Source organism: Oryzias latipes, chromosome 22 (genome assembly GCF_053564925.1).
Source record: "Oryzias latipes strain Hd-rR chromosome 22, Olatipes_Hd-rR_3.1".
Classification (NCBI taxonomy): Eukaryota; Metazoa; Chordata; class Actinopteri; order Beloniformes; family Adrianichthyidae; genus Oryzias; species Oryzias latipes.
The window spans coordinates 6033192-6055954 of NC_136258.1; the positions used below are offsets into that span (position 1 = coordinate 6033192).

Sequence of the window (22763 nt, forward strand, 5' to 3'; positions counted from 1 at the left end):
GCGGACGTAAAGGTGGTGAGGAAGACGGGCAGGAAGGCGGACATAAAGGCGGGGAGGAAGAAAGGCAGGAAGGCGGACGTAAAGGCGGGGAGGAAGAAAGGCAGGAAGGCGGACGTAAAGGCAGTGAGGAAGACGGGCAGGAAGGCGGACGTAAAGGTGGTGAGGAAGACGGGCAGGAAGGCAGACGTAAAGGTGGTGACGAAGAAAGGCAGGAAGGCGGACGTAAAGGCGGTGAGGAAGACGGGCAGGAAGGCGGACGTAAAGGTGGTGAAGAAGACGGGCATGAAGGCGGACGTAAAGGTGGTGAGGAAGACAGGCAGGAAGGCGGACGTAAAGGTGGTGAGGAAGACAGGCAGGAAGGCGGACGTAAAGGTGGTGAAGAAGACGGGCAGGAAGGCGGACGTAAAGGTGGTGAAGAAGACGGGCAGGAAGGCGGACGTAAAGGCGGTGAGGAAGACGGGCAGGAAGGCGGACGTAAAGGCGGTGAGGAAGACGGGCAGGAAGGCGGACGTAAAGGTGGTTAAGAAGACGGGCAGGAAGGCGGAGGTAAAGGTGGTGAGGAAGACGGGCAGGAAGGCAGACGTAAAGGTGGTGACGAAGACAGGCAGGAAGGCGGACGTAAAGGTGGTGAGGAAGACAGGCAGAAAGGCGGGTGTAAAGGTGGTGAGGAAGATGGGCAGGAAGGCGGACGTAAAAGTGGTGAGGAAGACGGGCAGGAAGGCGGACGTAAAGGCGGGGAGGAAGAAAGGCAGGAAGGCGGACGTAAAGGCGGTGAGGAAGACGGGCAGGAAGGCGGACGTAAAGGTGGTTAAGAAGACGGGCAGGAAGGCGGAGGTAAAGGTGGTGAGGAAGACGGGCAGGAAGGCAGACGTAAAGGTGGTGACGAAGAAAGGCAGGAAGGCGGACGTAAAGGCGGTGAGGAAGACGGGCAGGAAGGCGGACGTAAAGGTGGTGAAGAAGACGGGCAGGAAGGAGGACGTAAAGGTGGTGAGGAAGACAGGCAGGAAGGCGGACGTAAAGGTGGTGAGGAAGACAGGCAGGAAGGCGGACGTAAAGGTGGTGAAGAAGACGGGCAGGAAGGCGGACGTAAAGGTGGTGAAGAAGACGGGCAGGAAGGCGGACGTAAAGGTGGTGAAGAAGACGGGCAGGAAGGCGGACGTAAAGGTGGTGAAGAAGACGGGCAGGAAGGAGGACGTAAAGGTGGTGAGGAAGACAGGCAGGAAGGCGGACGTAAAGGTGGTGAGGAAGACAGGCAGGAAGGCGGACGTAAAGGTGGTGAAGAAGACGGGCAGGAAGGCGGACGTAAAGGTGGTGAAGAAGACGGGCAGGAAGGCGGACGTAAAGGTGGTGAAGAAGACGGGCAGGAAGGCGGACGTAAAGGTGGTGAAGAAGACGGGCAGGAAGGCGGACGTAAAGGTGGTGAGGAAGACAGGCAGGAAGGCGGACGTAAAGGTGGTGAAGAAGACGGGCAGGAAGGCGGACGTAAAGGTGGTGAGGAAGACGGGCAGGAAGGCAGACGTAAAGGTGGTGACGAAGAAAGGCAGGAAGGCGGACGTAAAGGTGGTGAAGAAGACGGGCAGGAAGGCGGATGTAAAGGTGGTGAGGAAGACGGGCAGGAAGGCAGACGTAAAGGTGGTGACGAAGAAAGGCAGGAAGGCGGACGTAAAGGTGGTGAAGAAGACGGGCAGGAAGGCGGACGTAAAGGTGGTGAAGAAGACGGGCAGGAAGGCGGACGTAAAGGTGGTGAGGAAGACAGGCAGGAAGGCGGACGTAAAGGTGGTGAAGAAGACGGGCAGGAAGGCGGACGTAAAGGTGGTGAGGAAGACGGGCAGGAAGGCGGACGTAAAGGCGGGGAGGAAGAAAGGCAGGAAGGCGGACGTAAAGGCAGTGAGGAAGACGGGCAGGAAGGCGGACGTAAAGGTGGTTAAGAAGACGGGCAGGAAGGCGGATGTAAAGGTGGTGACGAAGACGGGCAGGAAGGCAGACGTAAAGGTGGTGAGGAAGACGGGCAGGAAGGCGGACGTAAAGGTGGTGAGGAAGACGGGCAGGAAGGCGGACGTAAAGGCGGGGAGGAAGAAAGGCAGGAAGGCGGACGTAAAGGCAGTGAGGAAGACGGGCAGGAAGGCGGATGTAAAGGTGGTGAGGAAGACGGGCAGGAAGGCGGACGTAAAGGTGGTTAAGAAGACGGGCAGGAAGGCGGACGTAAAGGCGGGGAGGAAGAAAGGCAGGAAGGCGGACGTAAAGGCAGTGAGGAAAACAGGCAGGAAGGCGGACGTAAAGGCAGGGAGGAAGAAAGGCAGGAAGGCGGACGTAAAGGCAGTGAGGAAGACGGGCAGGAAGGCGGACGTAAAGGTGGTTAAGAAGACGGGCAGGAAGGCGGATGTAAAGGTGGTGAGGAAGACGGGCAGGAAGGCAGACGTAAAGGTGGTGACGAAAAAAGGCAGGAAGGCGGACGTAAAGGTGGTGAAGAAGACGGGCAGGAAGGCGGACGTAAAGGTGGTGAAGAAGACGGGCAGGAAGGCGGACGTAAAGGTGGTGAGGAAGACAGGCAGGAAGGCGGACGTAAAGGTGGTGAAGAAGACGGGCAGGAAGGCGGACGTAAAGGTGGTGAGGAAGACGGGCAGGAAGGCGGACGTAAAGGCGGGGAGGAAGAAAGGCAGGAAGGCGGACGTAAAGGCAGTGAGGAAGACGGGCAGGAAGGCGGACGTAAAGGTGGTTAAGAAGACGGGCAGGAAGGCGGATGTAAAGGTGGTGAGGAAGACGGGCAGGAAGGCAGACGTAAAGGTGGTGACGAAAAAAGGCAGGAAGGCGGACGTAAAGGTGGTGAGGAAGACGGGCAGGAAGGCGGACGTAAAGGTGGTGAAGAAAACGGGCAGGAAGGCGGACGTAAAGGTGGTGAGGAAGACAGGCAGGAAGGGTGGTGAGGAAGACAGGCAGGAAGGCGGACGTAAAGGCGGTGAGGAAGACGGGCAGGAAGGCGGACGTAAAGGTGGTGAAGAAAACGGGCAGGAAGGCGGACGTAAAGGTGGTGAGGAAGACAGGCAGGAAAGGTGGTGAGGAAGACAGGCAGGAAGGCGGTTGTAAAGGTGGTGAGGAAGACGGGCAGAAAGGCGGACGTAAAGGTGGTGAGGAAGACGGGCAGGAAGGCGGACGTAAAGGTGGTGAGGAAGACGGGCAGGAAGGCGGACGTAAAGGCGGGGAGGAAGAAAGGCAGGAAGGCGGACGTAAAGGCGGGGAGGAAGAAAGGCAGGAAGGCGGACGTAAAGGCAGTGAGGAAGACGGGCAGGAAGGCGGACGTAAAGGTGGTGAGGAAGACGGGCAGGAAGGCGGACGTAAAGGTGGTGAGGAAGACGGGCAGGAAGGCGGACGTAAAGGTGGTGAGGAAGACGGGCAGGAAGGCGGACGTAAAGGCGGGGAGGAAGAAAGGCAGGAAGGCGGACGTAAAGGCAGTGAGGAAGACGGGCAGGAAGGCGGACGTAAAGGTGGTTAAGAAGACGGGCAGGAAGGCGGATGTAAAGGTGGTGAGGAAGACGGGCAGGAAGGCAGACGTAAAGGTGGTGACGAAGAAAGGCAGGAAGGCGGACGTAAAGGTGGTGAAGAAGATGGGCAGGAAGGCGGACGTAAAGGTGGTGAGGAAGACAGGCAGGAAGGCGGACGTAAAGGTGGTGAAGAAAACGGGCAGGAAGGCGGACATAAAAGTGGTGAGGAAGACAGGCAGGAAGGGTGGTGAGGAAGACAGGCAGGAAGGCGGACGTAAAGGCGGTGAGGAAGACGGGCAGGAAGGCGGACGTAAAGGTGGTGAAGAAAACGGGCAGGAAGGCGGACGTAAAGGTGGTGAGGAAGACAGGCAGGAAAGGTGGTGAGGAAGACAGGCAGGAAGGCGGTTGTAAAGGTGGTGAGGAAGACGGGCAGAAAGGCGGACGTAAAGGTGGTGAGGAAGACGGGCAGGAAGGCGGACGTAAAGGTGGTGAGGAAGACGGGCAGGAAGGCGGACATAAAGGCGGGGAGGAAGAAAGGCAGGAAGGCGGACGTAAAGGCGGGGAGGAAGAAAGGCAGGAAGGCGGACGTAAAGGCAGTGAGGAAGACGGGCAGGAAAGCGGACGTAAAGGTGGTGAGGAAGACGGGCAGGAAGGCGGACGTAAAGGTGGTGAGGAAGACGGGCAGGAAGGCGGACGTAAAGGTGGTGAGGAAGACGGGCAGGAAGGCGGACGTAAAGGCGGGGAGGAAGAAAGGCAGGAAGGCGGACGTAAAGGCAGTGAGGAAGACGGGCAGGAAGGCGGACGTAAAGGTGGTGAGGAAGACGGGCAGGAAGGCAGACGTAAAGGTGGTGACGAAGAAAGGCAGGAAGGCGGACGTAAAGGCGGTGAGGAAGACGGGCAGGAAGGCGGACGTAAAGGTGGTGAAGAAGACGGGCATGAAGGCGGACGTAAAGGTGGTGAGGAAGACAGGCAGGAAGGCGGACGTAAAGGTGGTGAGGAAGACAGGCAGGAAGGCGGACGTAAAGGTGGTGAAGAAGACGGGCAGGAAGGCGGACGTAAAGGTGGTGAAGAAGACGGGCAGGAAGGCGGACGTAAAGGCGGTGAGGAAGACGGGCAGGAAGGCGGACGTAAAGGTGGTGAAGAAGACGGGCAGAAAGGCGGGTGTAAAGGTGGTGAGGAAGATGGGCAGGAAGGCGGACGTAAAGGTGGTGAGGAAGACGGGCAGGAAGGCGGACGTAAAGGCGGGGAGGAAGAAAGGCAGGAAGGCGGACGTAAAGGCAGTGAGGAAGACGGGCAGGAAGGCGGACGTAAAGGTGGTTAAGAAGACGGGCAGGAAGGCGGAGGTAAAGGTGGTGAGGAAGACGGGCAGGAAGGCAGACGTAAAGGTGGTGACGAAGAAAGGTAGGAAGGCGGACGTAAAGGCGGTGAGGAAGACGGGCAGGAAGGCGGACGTAAAGGTGGTGAAGAAGACGGGCAGGAAGGAGGACGTAAAGGTGGTGAGGAAGACAGGCAGGAAGGCGGACGTAAAGGTGGTGAGGAAGACAGGCAGGAAGGCGGACGTAAAGGTGGTGAAGAAGACGGGCAGGAAGGCGGACGTAAAGGTGGTGAAGAAGACGGGCAGGAAGGCGGACGTAAAGGTGGTGAAGAAGACGGGCAGGAAGGCGGACGTAAAGGTGGTGAAGAAGACGGGCAGGAAGGCAGACGTAAAGGTGGTGAGGAAGACAGGCAGGAAGGCGGACGTAAAGGTGGTGAAGAAGACGGGCAGGAAGGCGGACGTAAAGGTGGTGAGGAAGACGGGCAGGAAGGCAGACGTAAAGGTGGTGACGAAGAAAGGCAGGAAGGCGGACGTAAAGGTGGTGAAGAAGACGGGCAGGAAGGCGGATGTAAAGGTGGTGAGGAAGACGGGCAGGAAGGCAGACGTAAAGGTGGTGACGAAGAAAGGCAGGAAGGCGGACGTAAAGGTGGTGAAGAAGACGGGCAGGAAGGCGGACGTAAAGGTGGTGAAGAAGACAGGCAGGAAGGCGGACGTAAAGGTGGTGAGGAAGACAGGCAGGAAGGCGGACGTAAAGGTGGTGAAGAAGACGGGCAGGAAGGCGGACGTAAAGGTGGTGAAGAAGACGGGCAGGAAGGCGGACGTAAAGGTGGTGAAGAAGACGGGCAGGAAGGCGGACGTAAAGGTGGTGAGGAAGACGGGCAGGAAGGCGGACGTAAAGGCGGGGAGGAAGAAAGGCAGGAAGGCGGACGTAAAGGCGGGGAGGAAGAAAGGCAGGAAGGCGGACGTAAAGGCAGTGAGGAAGACGGGCAGGAAGGCGGACGTAAAGGTGGTGAGGAAGACGGGCAGGAAGGCGGACGTAAAGGTGGTGAGGAAGACGGGCAGGAAGGCGGACGTAAAGGTGGTGAGGAAGACGGGCAGGAAGGCGGACGTAAAGGCGGGGAGGAAGAAAGGCAGGAAGGCGGACGTAAAGGCAGTGAGGAAGACGGGCAGGAAGGCGGACGTAAAGGTGGTTAAGAAGACGGGCAGGAAGGCGGATGTAAAGGTGGTGAGGAAGACGGGCAGGAAGGCAGACGTAAAGGTGGTGACGAAGAAAGGCAGGAAGGCGGACGTAAAGGTGGTGAAGAAGATGGGCAGGAAGGCGGACGTAAAGGTGGTGAGGAAGACAGGCAGGAAGGCGGACGTAAAGGTGGTGAAGAAAACGGGCAGGAAGGCGGACATAAAAGTGGTGAGGAAGACAGGCAGGAAGGGTGGTGAGGAAGACAGGCAGGAAGGCGGACGTAAAGGCGGTGAGGAAGACGGGCAGGAAGGCGGACGTAAAGGTGGTGAAGAAAACGGGCAGGAAGGCGGACGTAAAGGTGGTGAGGAAGACAGGCAGGAAAGGTGGTGAGGAAGACAGGCAGGAAGGCGGTTGTAAAGGTGGTGAGGAAGACGGGCAGAAAGGCGGACGTAAAGGTGGTGAGGAAGACGGGCAGGAAGGCGGACGTAAAGGTGGTGAGGAAGACGGGCAGGAAGGCGGACATAAAGGCGGGGAGGAAGAAAGGCAGGAAGGCGGACGTAAAGGCGGGGAGGAAGAAAGGCAGGAAGGCGGACGTAAAGGCAGTGAGGAAGACGGGCAGGAAAGCGGACGTAAAGGTGGTGAGGAAGACGGGCAGGAAGGCGGACGTAAAGGTGGTGAGGAAGACGGGCAGGAAGGCGGACGTAAAGGTGGTGAGGAAGACGGGCAGGAAGGCGGACGTAAAGGCGGGGAGGAAGAAAGGCAGGAAGGCGGACGTAAAGGCAGTGAGGAAGACGGGCAGGAAGGCGGACGTAAAGGTGGTGAGGAAGACGGGCAGGAAGGCAGACGTAAAGGTGGTGACGAAGAAAGGCAGGAAGGCGGACGTAAAGGCGGTGAGGAAGACGGGCAGGAAGGCGGACGTAAAGGTGGTGAAGAAGACGGGCATGAAGGCGGACGTAAAGGTGGTGAGGAAGACAGGCAGGAAGGCGGACGTAAAGGTGGTGAGGAAGACAGGCAGGAAGGCGGACGTAAAGGTGGTGAAGAAGACGGGCAGGAAGGCGGACGTAAAGGTGGTGAAGAAGACGGGCAGGAAGGCGGACGTAAAGGCGGTGAGGAAGACGGGCAGGAAGGCGGACGTAAAGGTGGTGAAGAAGACGGGCAGAAAGGCGGGTGTAAAGGTGGTGAGGAAGATGGGCAGGAAGGCGGACGTAAAGGTGGTGAGGAAGACGGGCAGGAAGGCGGACGTAAAGGCGGGGAGGAAGAAAGGCAGGAAGGCGGACGTAAAGGCAGTGAGGAAGACGGGCAGGAAGGCGGACGTAAAGGTGGTTAAGAAGACGGGCAGGAAGGCGGAGGTAAAGGTGGTGAGGAAGACGGGCAGGAAGGCAGACGTAAAGGTGGTGACGAAGAAAGGTAGGAAGGCGGACGTAAAGGCGGTGAGGAAGACGGGCAGGAAGGCGGACGTAAAGGTGGTGAAGAAGACGGGCAGGAAGGAGGACGTAAAGGTGGTGAGGAAGACAGGCAGGAAGGCGGACGTAAAGGTGGTGAGGAAGACAGGCAGGAAGGCGGACGTAAAGGTGGTGAAGAAGACGGGCAGGAAGGCGGACGTAAAGGTGGTGAAGAAGACGGGCAGGAAGGCGGACGTAAAGGTGGTGAAGAAGACGGGCAGGAAGGCGGACGTAAAGGTGGTGAAGAAGACGGGCAGGAAGGCAGACGTAAAGGTGGTGAGGAAGACAGGCAGGAAGGCGGACGTAAAGGTGGTGAAGAAGACGGGCAGGAAGGCGGACGTAAAGGTGGTGAGGAAGACGGGCAGGAAGGCAGACGTAAAGGTGGTGACGAAGAAAGGCAGGAAGGCGGACGTAAAGGTGGTGAAGAAGACGGGCAGGAAGGCGGATGTAAAGGTGGTGAGGAAGACGGGCAGGAAGGCAGACGTAAAGGTGGTGACGAAGAAAGGCAGGAAGGCGGACGTAAAGGTGGTGAAGAAGACGGGCAGGAAGGCGGACGTAAAGGTGGTGAAGAAGACAGGCAGGAAGGCGGACGTAAAGGTGGTGAGGAAGACAGGCAGGAAGGCGGACGTAAAGGTGGTGAAGAAGACGGGCAGGAAGGCGGACGTAAAGGTGGTGAGGAAGACGGGCAGGAAGGCGGACGTAAAGGCGGGGAGGAAGAAAGGCAGGAAGGCGGACGTAAAGGCAGTGAGGAAGACGGGCAGGAAGGCGGACGTAAAGGTGGTTAAGAAGACGGGCAGGAAGGCGGATGTAAAGGTGGTGAGGAAGACGGGCAGGAAGGCAGACGTAAAGGTGGTGACGAAAAAAGGCAGGAAGGCGGACGTAAAGGTGGTGAAGAAGACGGGCAGGAAGGCGGACGTAAAGGTGGTTAAGAAGACGGGCAGGAAGGCGGATGTAAAGGTGGTGAGGAAGACGGGCAGGAAGGCAGACGTAAAGGTGGTGACGAAAAAAGGCAGGAAGGCGGACGTAAAGGTGGTGAAGAAGACGGGCAGGAAGGCGGACGTAAAGGTGGTGAGGAAGACGGGCAGGAAGGCGGACGTAAAGGTGGTGAGGAAGACAGGCAGGAAGGCGGACGTAAAGGTGGTGAAGAAGACGGGCAGGAAGGCGGACGTAAAGGTGGTGAAGAAGACGGGCAGGAAGGCGGACGTAAAGGTGGTGAAGAAGACGGGCAGGAAGGCGGACGTAAAGGTGGTGAGGAAGACGGGCAGGAAGGCGGACGTAAAGGTGGTGAGGAAAACAGGCAGGAAGGCGGACGTAAAGGTGGTGAAGAAGACGGGCAGGAAGGCGGACGTAAAGGTGGTGAAGAAGACGGGCAGGAAGGCGGACGTAAAGGTGGTGAAGAAGACGGGCAGGAAGGCGGACGTAAAGGTGGTGAGGAAGACAGGCAGGAAGGCGGACGTAAAGGTGGTGAGGAAGACAGGCAGGAAGGCGGACGTAAAGGCGGTGAAGAAGACGGGCAGGAAGGAGGAAGTAAAGGCGGTGAGGAAGACGGGGAGGAAGGCGGACGTAAAGGTGGTGAAGAAGACGGGCAGGAAGGCGGACGTAAAGGTGGTGAGGAAGACTGGCAGGAAGGCGGACGTAAAGGTGGTGAAGAAAACGGGCAGGAAGGCGGACGTAAAGGTGGTGAGGAAGACAGGCAGGAAGGGTGGTGAGGAAGACGGGCAGGAAGGCGGACGTAAAGGCGGTGAGGAAGACGGGCAGGAAGGCGGACGTAAAGGTGGTGAAGAAAACGGGCAGGAAGGCGGACGTAAAGGTGGTGAGGAAGACAGGCAGGAAAGGTGGTGAGGAAGACAGGCAGGAAGGCGGTTGTAAAGGTGGTGAGGAAGACGGGCAGAAAGGCGGACGTAAAGGTGGTGAGGAAGACGGGCAGGAAGGCGGACGTAAAGGTGGTGAGGAAGACGGGCAGGAAGGCGGACGTAAAGGCGGGGAGGAAGAAAGGCAGGAAGGCGGACGTAAAGGCGGGGAGGAAGAAAGGCAGGAAGGCGGACGTAAAGGCAGTGAGGAAGACGGGCAGGAAGGCGGACGTAAAGGTGGTGAGGAAGACGGGCAGGAAGGCGGACGTAAAGGTGGTGAGGAAGACGGGCAGGAAGGCGGACGTAAAGGTGGTGAGGAAGACGGGCAGGAAGGCGGACGTAAAGGCGGGGAGGAAGAAAGGCAGGAAGGCGGACGTAAAGGTGGTGAAGAAGATGGGCAGGAAGGCGGACGTAAAGGTGGTGAGGAAGACAGGCAGGAAGGCGGACGTAAAGGTGGTGAAGAAGACGGGCAGGAAGGCGGACGTAAAGGTGGTGAAGAAAACGGGCAGGAAGGCGGACGTAAAGGTGGTGAGGAAGTCAGGCAGGAAGGGTGGTGAGGAAGACAGGCAGGAAGGCGGACGTAAAGGCGGTGAGGAAGACGGGCAGGAAGGCGGACGTAAAGGTGGTGAAGAAAACGGGCAGGAAGGCGGACGTAAAGGTGGTGAGGAAGACAGGCAGGAAAGGTGGTGAGGAAGACAGGCAGGAAGGCGGTTGTAAAGGTGGTGAGGAAGACGGGCAGGAAGGCGGACGTAAAGGTGGTGAAGAAGACGGGCAGGAAGGCGGACGTAAAGGTGGTGAAGAAGACGGGCAGGAAGGCGGACGTAAAGGTGGTGAGGAAGACAGGCAGGAAGGCGGACGTAAAGGTGGTGAGGAAGACAGGCAGGAAGGCGGACGTAAAGGCGGTGAAGAAGACGGGCAGGAAGGAGGAAGTAAAGGCGGTGAGGAAGACGGGCAGGAAGGCGGACGTAAAGGTGGTGAGGAAGACGGGCAGGAAGGCGGACGTAAAGGTGGTGAAGAAAACGGGCAGGAAGGCGGACGTAAAGGTGGTGAGGAAGACAGGCAGGAAGGGTGGTGAGGAAGACAGGCAGGAAGGCGGACGTAAAGGCGGTGAGGAAGACGGGCAGGAAGGCGGACGTAAAGGTGGTGAAGAAAACGGGCAGGAAGGCGGACGTAAAGGTGGTGAGGAAGACGGGCAGGAAGGCGGACGTAAAGGCGGGGAGGAAGAAAGGCAGGAAGGCGAACGTAAAGGCGGGGAGGAAGAAAGGCAGGAAGGCGGACGTAAAGGCAGTGAGGAAGACGGGCAGGAAGGTGGACGTAAAGGTGGTGAGGAAGACGGGCAGGAAGGCGGACGTAAAGGTGGTGAGGAAGACGGGCAGGAAGGCGGACGTAAAGGTGGTGAGGAAGACGGGCAGGAAGGCGGACGTAAAGGCGGGGAGGAAGAAAGGCAGGAAGGCGGACGTAAAGGCAGTGAGGAAGACGGGCAGGAAGGCGGACGTAAAGGTGGTTAAGAAGACGGGCAGGAAGGCGGATGTAAAGGTGGTGAGGAAGACGGGCAGGAAGGCAGACGTAAAGGTGGTGACGAAGAAAGGCAGGAAGGCGGACGTAAAGGTGGTGAAGAAGATGGGCAGGAAGGCGGACGTAAAGGTGGTGAGGAAGACAGGCAGGAAGGCGGACGTAAAGGTGGTGAAGAAGACGGGCAGGAAGGCGGACGTAAAGGTGGTGAAGAAAACGGGCAGGAAGGCGGACGTAAAGGTGGTGAGGAAGACAGGCAGGAAGGGTGGTGAGGAAGACAGGCAGGAAGGCGGACGTAAAGGTGGTGAGGAAGACGGGCAGGAAGGCGGACGTAAAGGTGGTGAAGAAAACGGGCAGGAAGGCGGACGTAAAGGTGGTGAGGAAGACAGGCAGGAAAGGTGGTGAGGAAGACGGGCAGAAAGGCGGACGTAAAGGTGGTGAGGAAGACGGGCAGGAAGGCGGACGTAAAGGTGGTGAGGAAGACGGGCAGGAAGGCGGACGTAAAGGCGGGGAGGAAGAAAGGCAGGAAGGCGGACGTAAAGGCGGGGAGGAAGAAAGGCAGGAAGGCGGATGTAAAGGCAGTGAGGAAGACGGGCAGGAAGGCGGACGTAAAGGTGGTGAGGAAGACGGGCAGGAAGGCGGACGTAAAGGTGGTGAGGAAGACGGGCAGGAAGGCGGACGTAAAGGTGGTGAGGAAGACGGGCAGGAAGGCGGACGTAAAGGCGGGGAGGAAGAAAGGCAGGAAGGCGGACGTAAAGGCAGTGAGGAAGACGGGCAGGAAGGCGGACGTAAAGGTGGTGAGGAAGACGGGCAGGAAGGCGGACGTAAAGGTGGTGAAGAAAACGGGCAGGAAGGCGGACGTAAAGGTGGTGAGGAAGACAGGCAGGAAGGGTGGTGAGGAAGACAGGCAGGAAGGCGGACGTAAAGGCGGTGAGGAAGACGGGCAGGAAGGCGGACGTAAAGGTGGTGAAGAAAACGGGCAGGAAGGCGGACGTAAAGGTGGTGAGGAAGACAGGCAGGAAAGGTGGTGAGGAAGACAGGCAGGAAGGCGGTTGTAAAGGTGGTGAGGAAGACGGGCAGAAAGGCGGACGTAAAGGTGGTGAGGAAGACGGGCAGGAAGGCGGACGTAAAGGTGGTGAGGAAGACGGGCAGGAAGGCGGACGTAAAGGCGGGGAGGAAGAAAGGCAGGAAGGCGGACGTAAAGGCGGGGAGGAAGAAAGGCAGGAAGGCGGACGTAAAGGCAGTGAGGAAGACGGGCAGGAAGGTGGACGTAAAGGTGGTGAGGAAGACGGGCAGGAAGGCGGACGTAAAGGTGGTGAGGAAGACGGGCAGGAAGGCGGACGTAAAGGTGGTGAGGAAGACGGGCAGGAAGGCGGACGTAAAGGCGGGGAGGAAGAAAGGCAGGAAGGCGGACGTAAAGGCAGTGAGGAAGACGGGCAGGAAGGCGGACGTAAAGGTGGTTAAGAAGACGGGCAGGAAGGCGGATGTAAAGGTGGTGAGGAAGACGGGCAGGAAGGCAGACGTAAAGGTGGTGACGAAGAAAGGCAGGAAGGCGGACGTAAAGGTGGTGAAGAAGATGGGCAGGAAGGCGGACGTAAAGGTGGTGAGGAAGACAGGCAGGAAGGCGGACGTAAAGGTGGTGAAGAAGACGGGCAGGAAGGCGGACGTAAAGGTGGTGAAGAAAACGGGCAGGAAGGCGGACGTAAAGGTGGTGAGGAAGACAGGCAGGAAGGGTGGTGAGGAAGACAGGCAGGAAGGCGGACGTAAAGGCGGTGAGGAAGACGGGCAGGAAGGCGGACGTAAAGGTGGTGAAGAAAACGGGCAGGAAGGCGGACGTAAAGGTGGTGAGGAAGACAGGCAGGAAAGGTGGTGAGGAAGACGGGCAGAAAGGCGGACGTAAAGGTGGTGAGGAAGACGGGCAGGAAGGCGGACGTAAAGGTGGTGAGGAAGACGGGCAGGAAGGCGGACGTAAAGGCGGGGAGGAAGAAAGGCAGGAAGGCGGACGTAAAGGCGGGGAGGAAGAAAGGCAGGAAGGCGGATGTAAAGGCAGTGAGGAAGACGGGCAGGAAGGCGGACGTAAAGGTGGTGAGGAAGACGGGCAGGAAGGCGGACGTAAAGGTGGTGAGGAAGACGGGCAGGAAGGCGGACGTAAAGGTGGTGAGGAAGACGGGCAGGAAGGCGGACGTAAAGGCGGGGAGGAAGAAAGGCAGGAAGGCGGACGTAAAGGCAGTGAGGAAGACGGGCAGGAAGGCGGACGTAAAGGTGGTGAGGAAGACGGGCAGGAAGGCAGACGTAAAGGTGGTGACGAAGAAAGGCAGGAAGGCGGACGTAAAGGCGGTGAGGAAGACGGGCAAGAAGGCGGACGTAAAGGTGGTGAAGAAGATGGGCATGAAGGCGGACGTAAAGGTGGTGAGGAAGACAGGCAGGAAGGCGGACGTAAAGGTGGTGAGGAAGACAGGCAGGAAGGCGGACGTAAAGGTGGTGAAGAAGACGGGCAGGAAGGCGGACGTAAAGGTGGTGAAGAAGACGGGCAGGAAGGCGGACGTAAAGGCGGTGAGGAAGACGGGCAGGAAGGCGGACGTAAAGGTGGTGAAGAAGACAGGCAGACAGGCGGGTGTAAAGGTGGTGCGGAAGACGGGCAGGAAGGCGGACGTAAAGGTGGTGAGGAAGACGGGCAGGAAGGCGGACGTAAAGGCGGGGAGGAAGAAAGGCAGGAAGGCGGACGTAAAGGCAGTGAGGAAGACGGGCAGGAAGGCGGACGTAAAGGTGGTTAAGAAGACGGGCAGGAAGGCGGACGTAAAGGTGGTGAGGAAGACGGGCAGGAAGGCAGACGTAAAGGTGGTGACGAAGAAAGGCAGGAAGGCGGACGTAAAGGCGGTGAGGAAGACGGGCAGGAAGGCGGACGTAAAGGTGGTGAAGAAGACGGGCAGGAAGGAGGACGTAAAGGTGGTGAGGAAGACAGGCAGGAAGGCGGACGTAAAGGTGGTGAGGAAGACAGGCAGGAAGGCGGACGTAAAGGTGGTGAAGAAGACGGGCAGGAAGGCGGACGTAAAGGTGGTGAAGAAGACGGGCAGGAAGGCGGACGTAAAGGTGGTGAAGAAGACGGGCAGGAAGGCGGACGTAAAGGTGGTGAAGAAGACGGGCAGGAAGGCGGACGTAAAGGTGGTGAGGAAGACAGGCAGGAAGGCGGACGTAAAGGTGGTGAAGAAGACGGGCAGGAAGGCGGACGTAAAGGTGGTGAAGAAGACAGGCAGGAAGGCGGACGTAAAGGTGGTGAAGAAGACGGGCAGGAAGGCGGACGTAAAGGCGGTGAGGAAGACGGGCAGGAAGGCGGACGTAAAGGCGGTGAGGAAGACGGGCAGGAAGGCGGACGTAAAGGTGGTGAGGAAGACGGGCAGGAAGGCGGACGTAAAGGTGGTGAGGAAGACGGGCAGGAAGGCGGACGTAAAGGTGGTGAGGAAGACGGGCAGGAAGGCGGACGTAAAGGCGGGGAGGAAGAAAGGCAGGAAGGCGGACGTAAAGGCAGTGAGGAAGACGGGCAGGAAGGCGGACGTAAAGGTGGTTAAGAAGACGGGCAGGAAGGCGGATGTAAAGGTGGTGAGGAAGACGGGCAGGAAGGCAGACGTAAAGGTGGTGACGAAGAAAGGCAGGAAGGCGGACGTAAAGGTGGTGAAGAAGATGGGCAGGAAGGCGGACGTAAAGGTGGTGAGGAAGACGGGCAGGAAGGCGGACGTAAAGGTGGTGAAGAAGACGGGCAGGAAGGCGGACGTAAAGGTGGTGAAGAAGACGGGCAGGAAGGCGGACGTAAAGGTGGTGAAGAAGACGGGCAGGAAGGCAGACGTAAAGGTGGTGAGGAAGACAGGCAGGAAGGCGGACGTAAAGGTGGTGAAGAAGACGGGCAGGAAGGCGGACGTAAAGGTGGTGAGGAAGACGGGCAGGAAGGCAGACGTAAAGGTGGTGACGAAGAAAGGCAGGAAGGCGGACGTAAAGGTGGTGAAGAAGACGGGCAGGAAGGCGGATGTAAAGGTGGTGAGGAAGACGGGCAGGAAGGCAGACGTAAAGGTGGTGACGAAGAAAGGCAGGAAGGCGGACGTAAAGGTGGTGAAGAAGACGGGCAGGAAGGCGGACGTAAAGGTGGTGAAGAAGACAGGCAGGAAGGCGGACGTAAAGGTGGTGAGGAAGACAGGCAGGAAGGCGGACGTAAAGGTGGTGAAGAAGACGGGCAGGAAGGCGGACGTAAAGGTGGTGAGGAAGACGGGCAGGAAGGCGGACGTAAAGGCGGGGAGGAAGAAAGGCAGGAAGGCGGACGTAAAGGCAGTGAGGAAGACGGGCAGGAAGGCGGACGTAAAGGTGGTTAAGAAGACGGGCAGGAAGGCGGATGTAAAGGTGGTGAGGAAGACGGGCAGGAAGGCAGACGTAAAGGTGGTGACGAAAAAAGGCAGGAAAGCGGACGTAAAGGTGGTGAAGAAGACGGGCAGGAAGGCGGACGTAAAGGTGGTTAAGAAGACGGGCAGGAAGGCGGATGTAAAGGTGGTGAGGAAGACGGGCAGGAAGGCAGACGTAAAGGTGGTGACGAAAAAAGGCAGGAAGGCGGACGTAAAGGTGGTGAAGAAGACGGGCAGGAAGGCGGACGTAAAGGTGGTGAGGAAGACAGGCAGGAAGGCGGACGTAAAGGTGGTGAGGAAGACAGGCAGGAAGGCGGACGTAAAGGTGGTGAAGAAGACGGGCAGGAAGGCGGACGTAAAGGTGGTGAAGAAGACGGGCAGGAAGGCGGACGTAAAGGTGGTGAAGAAGACGGGCAGGAAGGCGGACGTAAAGGTGGTGAGGAAGACGGGCAGGAAGGCGGACGTAAAGGTGGTGAGGAAAACAGGCAGGAAGGCGGACGTAAAGGTGGTGAAGAAGACGGGCAGGAAGGCGGACGTAAAGGTGGTGAAGAAGACGGGCAGGAAGGCGGACGTAAAGGTGGTGAAGAAGACGGGCAGGAAGGCGGACGTAAAGGTGGTGAGGAAGACAGGCAGGAAGGCGGACGTAAAGGTGGTGAGGAAGACAGGCAGGAAGGCGGACGTAAAGGCGGTGAAGAAGACGGGCAGGAAGGAGGAAGTAAAGGCGGTGAGGAAGACGGGGAGGAAGGCGGACGTAAAGGTGGTGAAGAAGACGGGCAGGAAGGCGGACGTAAAGGTGGTGAGGAAGACTGGCAGGAAGGCGGACGTAAAGGTGGTGAAGAAAACGGGCAGGAAGGCGGACGTAAAGGTGGTGAGGAAGACAGGCAGGAAGGGTGGTGAGGAAGACGGGCAGGAAGGCGGACGTAAAGGCGGTGAGGAAGACGGGCAGGAAGGCGGACGTAAAGGTGGTGAAGAAAACGGGCAGGAAGGCGGACGTAAAGGTGGTGAGGAAGACAGGCAGGAAAGGTGGTGAGGAAGACAGGCAGGAAGGCGGTTGTAAAGGTGGTGAGGAAGACGGGCAGAAAGGCGGACGTAAAGGTGGTGAGGAAGACGGGCAGGAAGGCGGACGTAAAGGTGGTGAGGAAGACGGGCAGGAAGGCGGACGTAAAGGCGGGGAGGAAGAAAGGCAGGAAGGCGGACGTAAAGGCGGGGAGGAAGAAAGGCAGGAAGGCGGACGTAAAGGCAGTGAGGAAGACGGGCAGGAAGGCGGACGTAAAGGTGGTGAGGAAGACGGGCAGGAAGGCGGACGTAAAGGTGGTGAGGAAGACGGGCAGGAAGGCGGACGTAAAGGTGGTGAGGAAGACGGGCAGGAAGGCGGACGTAAAGGCGGGGAGGAAGAAAGGCAGGAAGGCGGACGTAAAGGTGGTGAAGAAGATGGGCAGGAAGGCGGACGTAAAGGTGGTGAGGAAGACAGGCAGGAAGGCGGACGTAAAGGTGGTGAAGAAGACGGGCAGGAAGGCGGACGTAAAGGTGGTGAAGAAAACGGGCAGGAAGGCGGACGTAAAGGTGGTGAGGAAGTCAGGCAGGAAGGGTGGTGAGGAAGACAGGCAGGAAGGCGGACGTAAAGGCGGTGAGGAAGACGGGCAGGAAGGCGGACGTAAAGGTGGTGAAGAAAACGGGCAGGAAGGCGGACGTAAAGGTGGTGAGGAAGACAGGCAGGAAAGGTGGTGAGGAAGACAGGCAGGAAGGCGGTTGTAAAGGTGGTGAGGAAGACGGGCAGGAAGGCGGACGTAAAGGTGGTGAAGAAGACGGGCAGGAAGGCGGACGTAAAGGTGGTGAAGAAGACGGGCAGGAAGGCGGACGTAAAGGTGGTGAGGAAGACAGGCAGGAAGGCGGACGTAAAGGTGGTGAGGAAGACAGGCAGGAAGGCGGACGTAAAGGCGGTGAAGAAGACGGGCAGGAAGGAGGAAGTAAAGGCGGTGAGGAAGACGGGCAGGAAGGCGGACGTAAAGGTGGTGAGGAAGACGGGCAGGAAGGCGGACGTAAAGGTGGTGAAGAAAACGGGCAGGAAGGCGGACGTAAAGGTGGTGAGGAAGACAGGCAGGAAGGGTGGTGAGGAAGACAGGCAGGAAGGCGGACGTAAAGGCGGTGAGGAAGACGGGCAGGAAGGCGGACGTAAAGGTGGTGAAGAAAACGGGCAGGAAGGCGGACGTAAAGGTGGTGAGGAAGACAGGCAGGAAAGGTGGTGAGGAAGACAGGCAGGAAGGCGGTTGTAAAGGTGGTGAGGAAGACGGTCAGAAAGGCGGACGTAAAGGTGGTGAGGAAGACGGGCAGGAAGGCGGACGTAAAGGTGGTGAGGAAGACGGGCAGGAAGGCGGACGTAAAGGCGGGGAGGAAGAAAGGCAGGAAGGCGGACGTAAAGGCGGGGAGGAAGAAAGGCAGGAAGGCGGACGTAAAGGCAGTGAGGAAGACGGGCAGGAAGGCGGACGTAAAGGTGGTGAGGAAGACGGGCAGGAAGGCGGACGTAAAGGTGGTGAGGAAGACGGGCAGGAAGGCGGACGTAAAGGTGGTGAGGAAGACGGGCAGGAAGGCGGACGTAAAGGCGGGGAGGAAGAAAGGCAGGAAGGCGGACGTAAAGGCAGTGAGGAAGACGGGCAGGAAGGCGGACGTAAAGGTGGTTAAGAAGACGGGCAGGAAGGCGGATGTAAAGGTGGTGAGGAAGACGGGCAGGAAGGCAGACGTAAAGGTGGTGACGAAGAAAGGCAGGAAGGCGGACGTAAAGGTGGTGAAGAAGATGGGCAGGAAGGCGGACGTAAAGGTGGTGAGGAAGACAGGCAGGAAGGCGGACGTAAAGGTGGTGAAGAAGACGGGCAGGAAGGCGGACGTAAAGGTGGTGAAGAAAACGGGCAGGAAGGCGGACGTAAAGGTGGTGAGGAAGACAGGCAGGAAGGGTGGTGAGGAAGACAGGCAGGAAGGCGGACGTAAAGGCGGTGAGGAAGACGGGCAGGAAGGCGGACGTAAAGGTGGTGAAGAAAACGGGCAGGAAGGCGGACGTAAAGGTGGTGAGGAAGACAGGCAGGAAAGGTGGTGAGGAAGACGGGCAGAAAGGCGGACGTAAAGGTGGTGAGGAAGACGGGCAGGAAGGCGGACGTAAAGGTGGTGAGGAAGACGGGCAGGAAGGCGGACGTAAAGGCGGGGAGGAAGAAAGGCAGGAAGGCGGACGTAAAGGCGGGGAGGAAGAAAGGCAGGAAGGCGGATGTAAAGGCAGTGAGGAAGACGGGCAGGAAGGCGGACGTAAAGGTGGTGAGGAAGACGGGCAGGAAGGCGGACGTAAAGGTGGTGAGGAAGACGGGCAGGAAGGCGGACGTAAAGGTGGTGAGGAAGACGGGCAGGAAGGCGGACGTAAAGGCGGGGAGGAAGAAAGGCAGGAAGGCGGACGTAAAGGCAGTGAGGAAGACGGGCAGGAAGGCGGACGTAAAGGTGGTGAGGAAGACGGGCAGGAAGGCAGACGTAAAGGTGGTGACGAAGAAAGGCAGGAAGGCGGACGTAAAGGCGGTGAGGAAGACGGGCAAGAAGGCGGACGTAAAGGTGGTGAAGAAGATGGACATGAAGGCGGACGTAAAGGTGGTGAGGAAGACAGGCAGGAAGGCGGACGTAAAGGTGGTGAGGAAGACAGGCAGGAAGGCGGACGTAAAGGTGGTGAAGAAGACGGGCAGGAAGGCGGACGTAAAGGTGGTGAAGAAGACGGGCAGGAAGGCGGACGTAAAGGCGGTGAGGAAGACGGGCAGGAAGGCGGACGTAAAGGTGGTGAAGAAGACAGGCAGACAGGCGGGTGTAAAGGTGGTGCGGAAGACGGGCAGGAAGGCGGACGTAAAGGTGGTGAGGAAGACGGGCAGGAAGGCGGACGTAAAGGCGGGGAGGAAGAAAGGCAGGAAGGCGGACGTAAAGGCAGTGAGGAAGACGGGCAGGAAGGCGGACGTAAAGGTGGTTAAGAAGACGGGCAGGAAGGCGGACGTAAAGGTGGTGAGGAAGACGGGCAGGAAGGCAGACGTAAAGGTGGTGACGAAGAAAGGCAGGAAGGCGGACGTAAAGGCGGTGAGGAAGACGGGCAGGAAGGCGGACGTAAAGGTGGTGAAGAAGACGGGCAGGAAGGAGGACGTAAAGGTGGTGAGGAAGACAGGCAGGAAGGCGGACGTAAAGGTGGTGAGGAAGACAGGCAGGAAGGCGGACGTAAAGGTGGTGAAGAAGACGGGCAGGAAGGCGGACGTAAAGGTGGTGAAGAAGACGGGCAGGAAGGCGGACGTAAAGGTGGTGAAGAAGACGGGCAGGAAGGCGGACGTAAAGGTGGTGAAGAAGACGGGCAGGAAGGCGGACGTAAAGGTGGTGAGGAAGACAGGCAGGAAGGCGGACGTAAAGGTGGTGAAGAAGACGGGCAGGAAGGCGGACGTAAAGGTGGTGAAGAAGACAGGCAGGAAGGCGGACGTAAAGGCGGTGAGGAAGACGGGCAGGAAGGCGGACGTAAAGGCGGTGAGGAAGACGGGCAGGAAGGCGGACGTAAAGGTGGTGAGGAAGACGGGCAGGAAGGCGGACGTAAAGGTGGTGAGGAAGACGGGCAGGAAGGCGGACGTAAAGGTGGTGAGGAAGACGGGCAGGAAGGCGGACGTAAAGGCGGGGAGGAAGAAAGGCAGGAAGGCGGACGTAAAGGCAGTGAGGAAGACGGGCAGGAAGGCGGACGTAAAGGTGGTTAAGAAGACGGGCAGGAAGGCGGATGTAAAGGTGGTGAGGAAGACGGGCAGGAAGGCAGACGTAAAGGTGGTGACGAAGAAAGGCAGGAAGGCGGACGTAAAGGTGGTGAAGAAGATGGGCAGGAAGGCGGACGTAAAGGTGGTGAGGAAGACAGGCAGGAAGGCGGACGTAAAGGTGGTGAAGAAGACGGGCAGTAAGGCGGACGTAAAGGTGGTGAAGAAAACGGGCAAGAAGGCGGACGTAAAGGTGGTGAGGAAGACAGGCAGGAAGGGTGGTGAGGAAGACAGGCAGGAAGGCGGACGTAAAGGCGGTGAGGAAGACGGGCAGGAAGGCGGACGTAAAGGTGGTGAAGAAAACGGGCAGGAAGGCGGACGTAAAGGTGGTGAGGAAGACAGGCAGGAAAGGTGGTGAGGAAGACGGGCAGAAAGGCGGACGTAAAGGTGGTGAGGAAGACGGGCAGGAAGGCGGACGTAAAGGTGGTGAGGAAGACGGGCAGGAAGGCGGACGTAAAGGCGGGGAGGAAGAAAGGCAGGAAGGCGGACGTAAAGGCAGTGAGGAAGACGGGCAGGAAGGCGGACGTAAAGGTGGTTAAGAAGACGGGCAGGAAGGCGGATGTAAAGGTGGTGAGGAAGACGGGCAGGAAGGCAGACGTAAAGGTGGTGACGAAGAAAGGCAGGAAGGCGGACGTAAAGGTGGTGAAGAAGATGGGCAGGAAGGCGGACGTAAAGGTGGTGAGGAAGACAGGCAGGAAGGCGGACGTAAAGGTGGTGAAGAAGACGGGCAGGAAGGCGGACGTAAAGGTGGTGAAGAAAACGGGCAGGAAGGCGGACGTAAAGGTGGTGAGGAAGACAGGCAGGAAGGGTGGTGAGGAAGACAGGCAGGAAGGCGGACGTAAAGGCGGTGAGGAAGACGGGCAGGAAGGCGGACGTAAAGGTGGTGAAGAAAACGGGCAGGAAGGCGGACGTAAAGGTGGTGAGGAAGACAGGCAGGAAAGGTGGTGAGGAAGACGGGCAGAAAGGCGGACGTAAAGGTGGTGAGGAAGACGGGCAGGAAGGCGGACGTAAAGGTGGTGAGGAAGACGGGCAGGAAGGCGGACGTAAAGGCGGGGAGGAAGAAAGGCAGGAAGGCGGACGTAAAGGCGGGGAGGAAGAAAGGCAGGAAGGCGGATGTAAAGGCAGTGAGGAAGACGGGCAGGAAGGCGGACGTAAAGGTGGTGAGGAAGACGGGCAGGAAGGCGGACGTAAAGGTGGTGAGGAAGACGGGCAGGAAGGCGGACGTAAAGGTGGTGAGGAAGACGGGCAGGAAGGCGGACGTAAAGGCGGGGAGGAAGAAAGGCAGGAAGGCGGACGTAAAGGCAGTGAGGAAGACGGGCAGGAAGGCGGACGTAAAGGTGGTGAGGAAGACGGGCAGGAAGGCAGACGTAAAGGTGGTGACGAAGAAAGGCAGGAAGGCGGACGTAAAGGCGGTGAGGAAGACGGGCAAGAAGGCGGACGTAAAGGTGGTGAAGAAGATGGGCATGAAGGCGGACGTAAAGGTGGTGAGGAAGACAGGCAGGAAGGCGGACGTAAAGGTGGTGAGGAAGACAGGCAGGAAGGCGGACGTAAAGGTGGTGAAGAAGACGGGCAGGAAGGCGGACGTAAAGGTGGTGAAGAAGACGGGCAGGAAGGCGGACGTAAAGGCGGTGAGGAAGACGGGCAGGAAGGCGGACGTAAAGGTGGTGAAGAAGACAGGCAGACAGGCGGGTGTAAAGGTGGTGCGGAAGACGGGCAGGAAGGCGGACGTAAAGGTGGTGAGGAAGACGGGCAGGAAGGCGGACGTAAAGGCGGGGAGGAAGAAAGGCAGGAAGGCGGACGTAAAGGCAGTGAGGAAGACGGGCAGGAAGGCGGACGTAAAGGTGGTTAAGAAGACGGGCAGGAAGGCGGACGTAAAGGTGGTGAGGAAGACGGGCAGGAAGGCAGACGTAAAGGTGGTGACGAAGAAAGGCAGGAAGGCGGACGTAAAGGCGGTGAGGAAGACGGGCAGGAAGGCGGACGTAAAGGTGGTGAAGAAGACGGGCAAGAAGGAGGACGTAAAGGTGGTGAGGAAGACAGGCAGGAAGGCGGACGTAAAGGTGGTGAGGAAGACAGGCAGGAAGGCGGACGTAAAGGTGGTGAAGAAGACGGGCAGGAAGGCGGACGTAAAGGTGGTGAAGAAGACGGGCAGGAAGGCGGACGTAAAGGTGGTGAAGAAGACGGGCAGGAAGGCGGACGTAAAGGTGGTGAAGAAGACGGGCAGGAAGGCGGACGTAAAGGTGGTGAGGAAGACGGGCAGGAAGGCGGACGTAAAGGTGGTGAAGAAGACGGGCAGGAAGGCGGACGTAAAGGTGGTGAGGAAGACAGGCAGGAAGGCGGACGTAAAGGTGGTGAAGAAGACGGGCAGGAAGGCGGACGTAAAGGCGGTGAGGAAGACGGGCAGGAAGGCGGACGTAAAGGCGGTGAGGAAGACGGGCAGGAAGGCGGACGTCAAGGCGGTGATGAAGACGGGCAGGAAGGCGGACGTAAAGGTGGTGAAGAAGACGGGCAGAAAGGCGGACGTAAAGGCGGTGAGGAAGACGGGCAGGAAGGTGGACGTAAAGGTGGTGAAGAACACGGGCAGGAAGGCGGACGTAAAGGCGGTGAGGAAGACGGGCAGGAAGGCGGACGTAAAGGTGGTGAGGAAGACAGGCAGAAAGGCGGACGTAAAGGTGGTGAAGAAGACGGGCAGAAAGGCGGACGTAAAGTTGGTGAAGAAGACGGGCAGGAAGGCGGACGTAAAGGTGGTGAGGAAGACGGGCAGGAAGGCGGACGTAAAGGCGGTGAGGAAGACAGGCAAGAAGGCGGAC

General features: G+C 58.7%; 3 protein-coding genes across 9 annotated transcripts in view; all 3 read left to right on the plus strand.

Moving 5' to 3' along the window:
* The window catches only part of LOC144989038 (uncharacterized), a 38813-nt gene that overhangs the window by 6036 nt on the left and 10014 nt on the right, over window positions 1–22763 (plus strand). The gene's annotated exons all lie outside the window — the stretch shown is intronic.
* LOC144989039 (uncharacterized) lies at window positions 135–3198 on the plus strand. Its single transcript, XM_078940783.1, has 2 exons — window positions 135–3050; window positions 3087–3198. Exons 1-2 carry the CDS (start codon window positions 283–285, stop codon window positions 3091–3093), a joined length of 2775 nt encoding a protein of 924 aa, XP_078796909.1. The 5' UTR covers window positions 135–282; the 3' UTR covers window positions 3094–3198.
* Window positions 13158–18343, plus strand: LOC144989029 (uncharacterized). Its single transcript, XM_078940687.1, has 3 exons — window positions 13158–13161; window positions 16865–17435; window positions 18242–18343. The coding sequence occupies exons 1-2, from the start codon at window positions 13158–13160 to the stop codon at window positions 17404–17406; spliced, it is 546 nt and encodes a 181-aa protein (XP_078796813.1). The 3' UTR covers window positions 17407–17435; window positions 18242–18343.

What these genes read in the sequence shown, in the direction of transcription:
- LOC144989039 (XM_078940783.1), top strand. Translation starts at nt 283, where the DNA reads ATGAAGGCGGACGTAAAGGTGGTGAGGAAGACAGGCAGGAAGGCGGAC.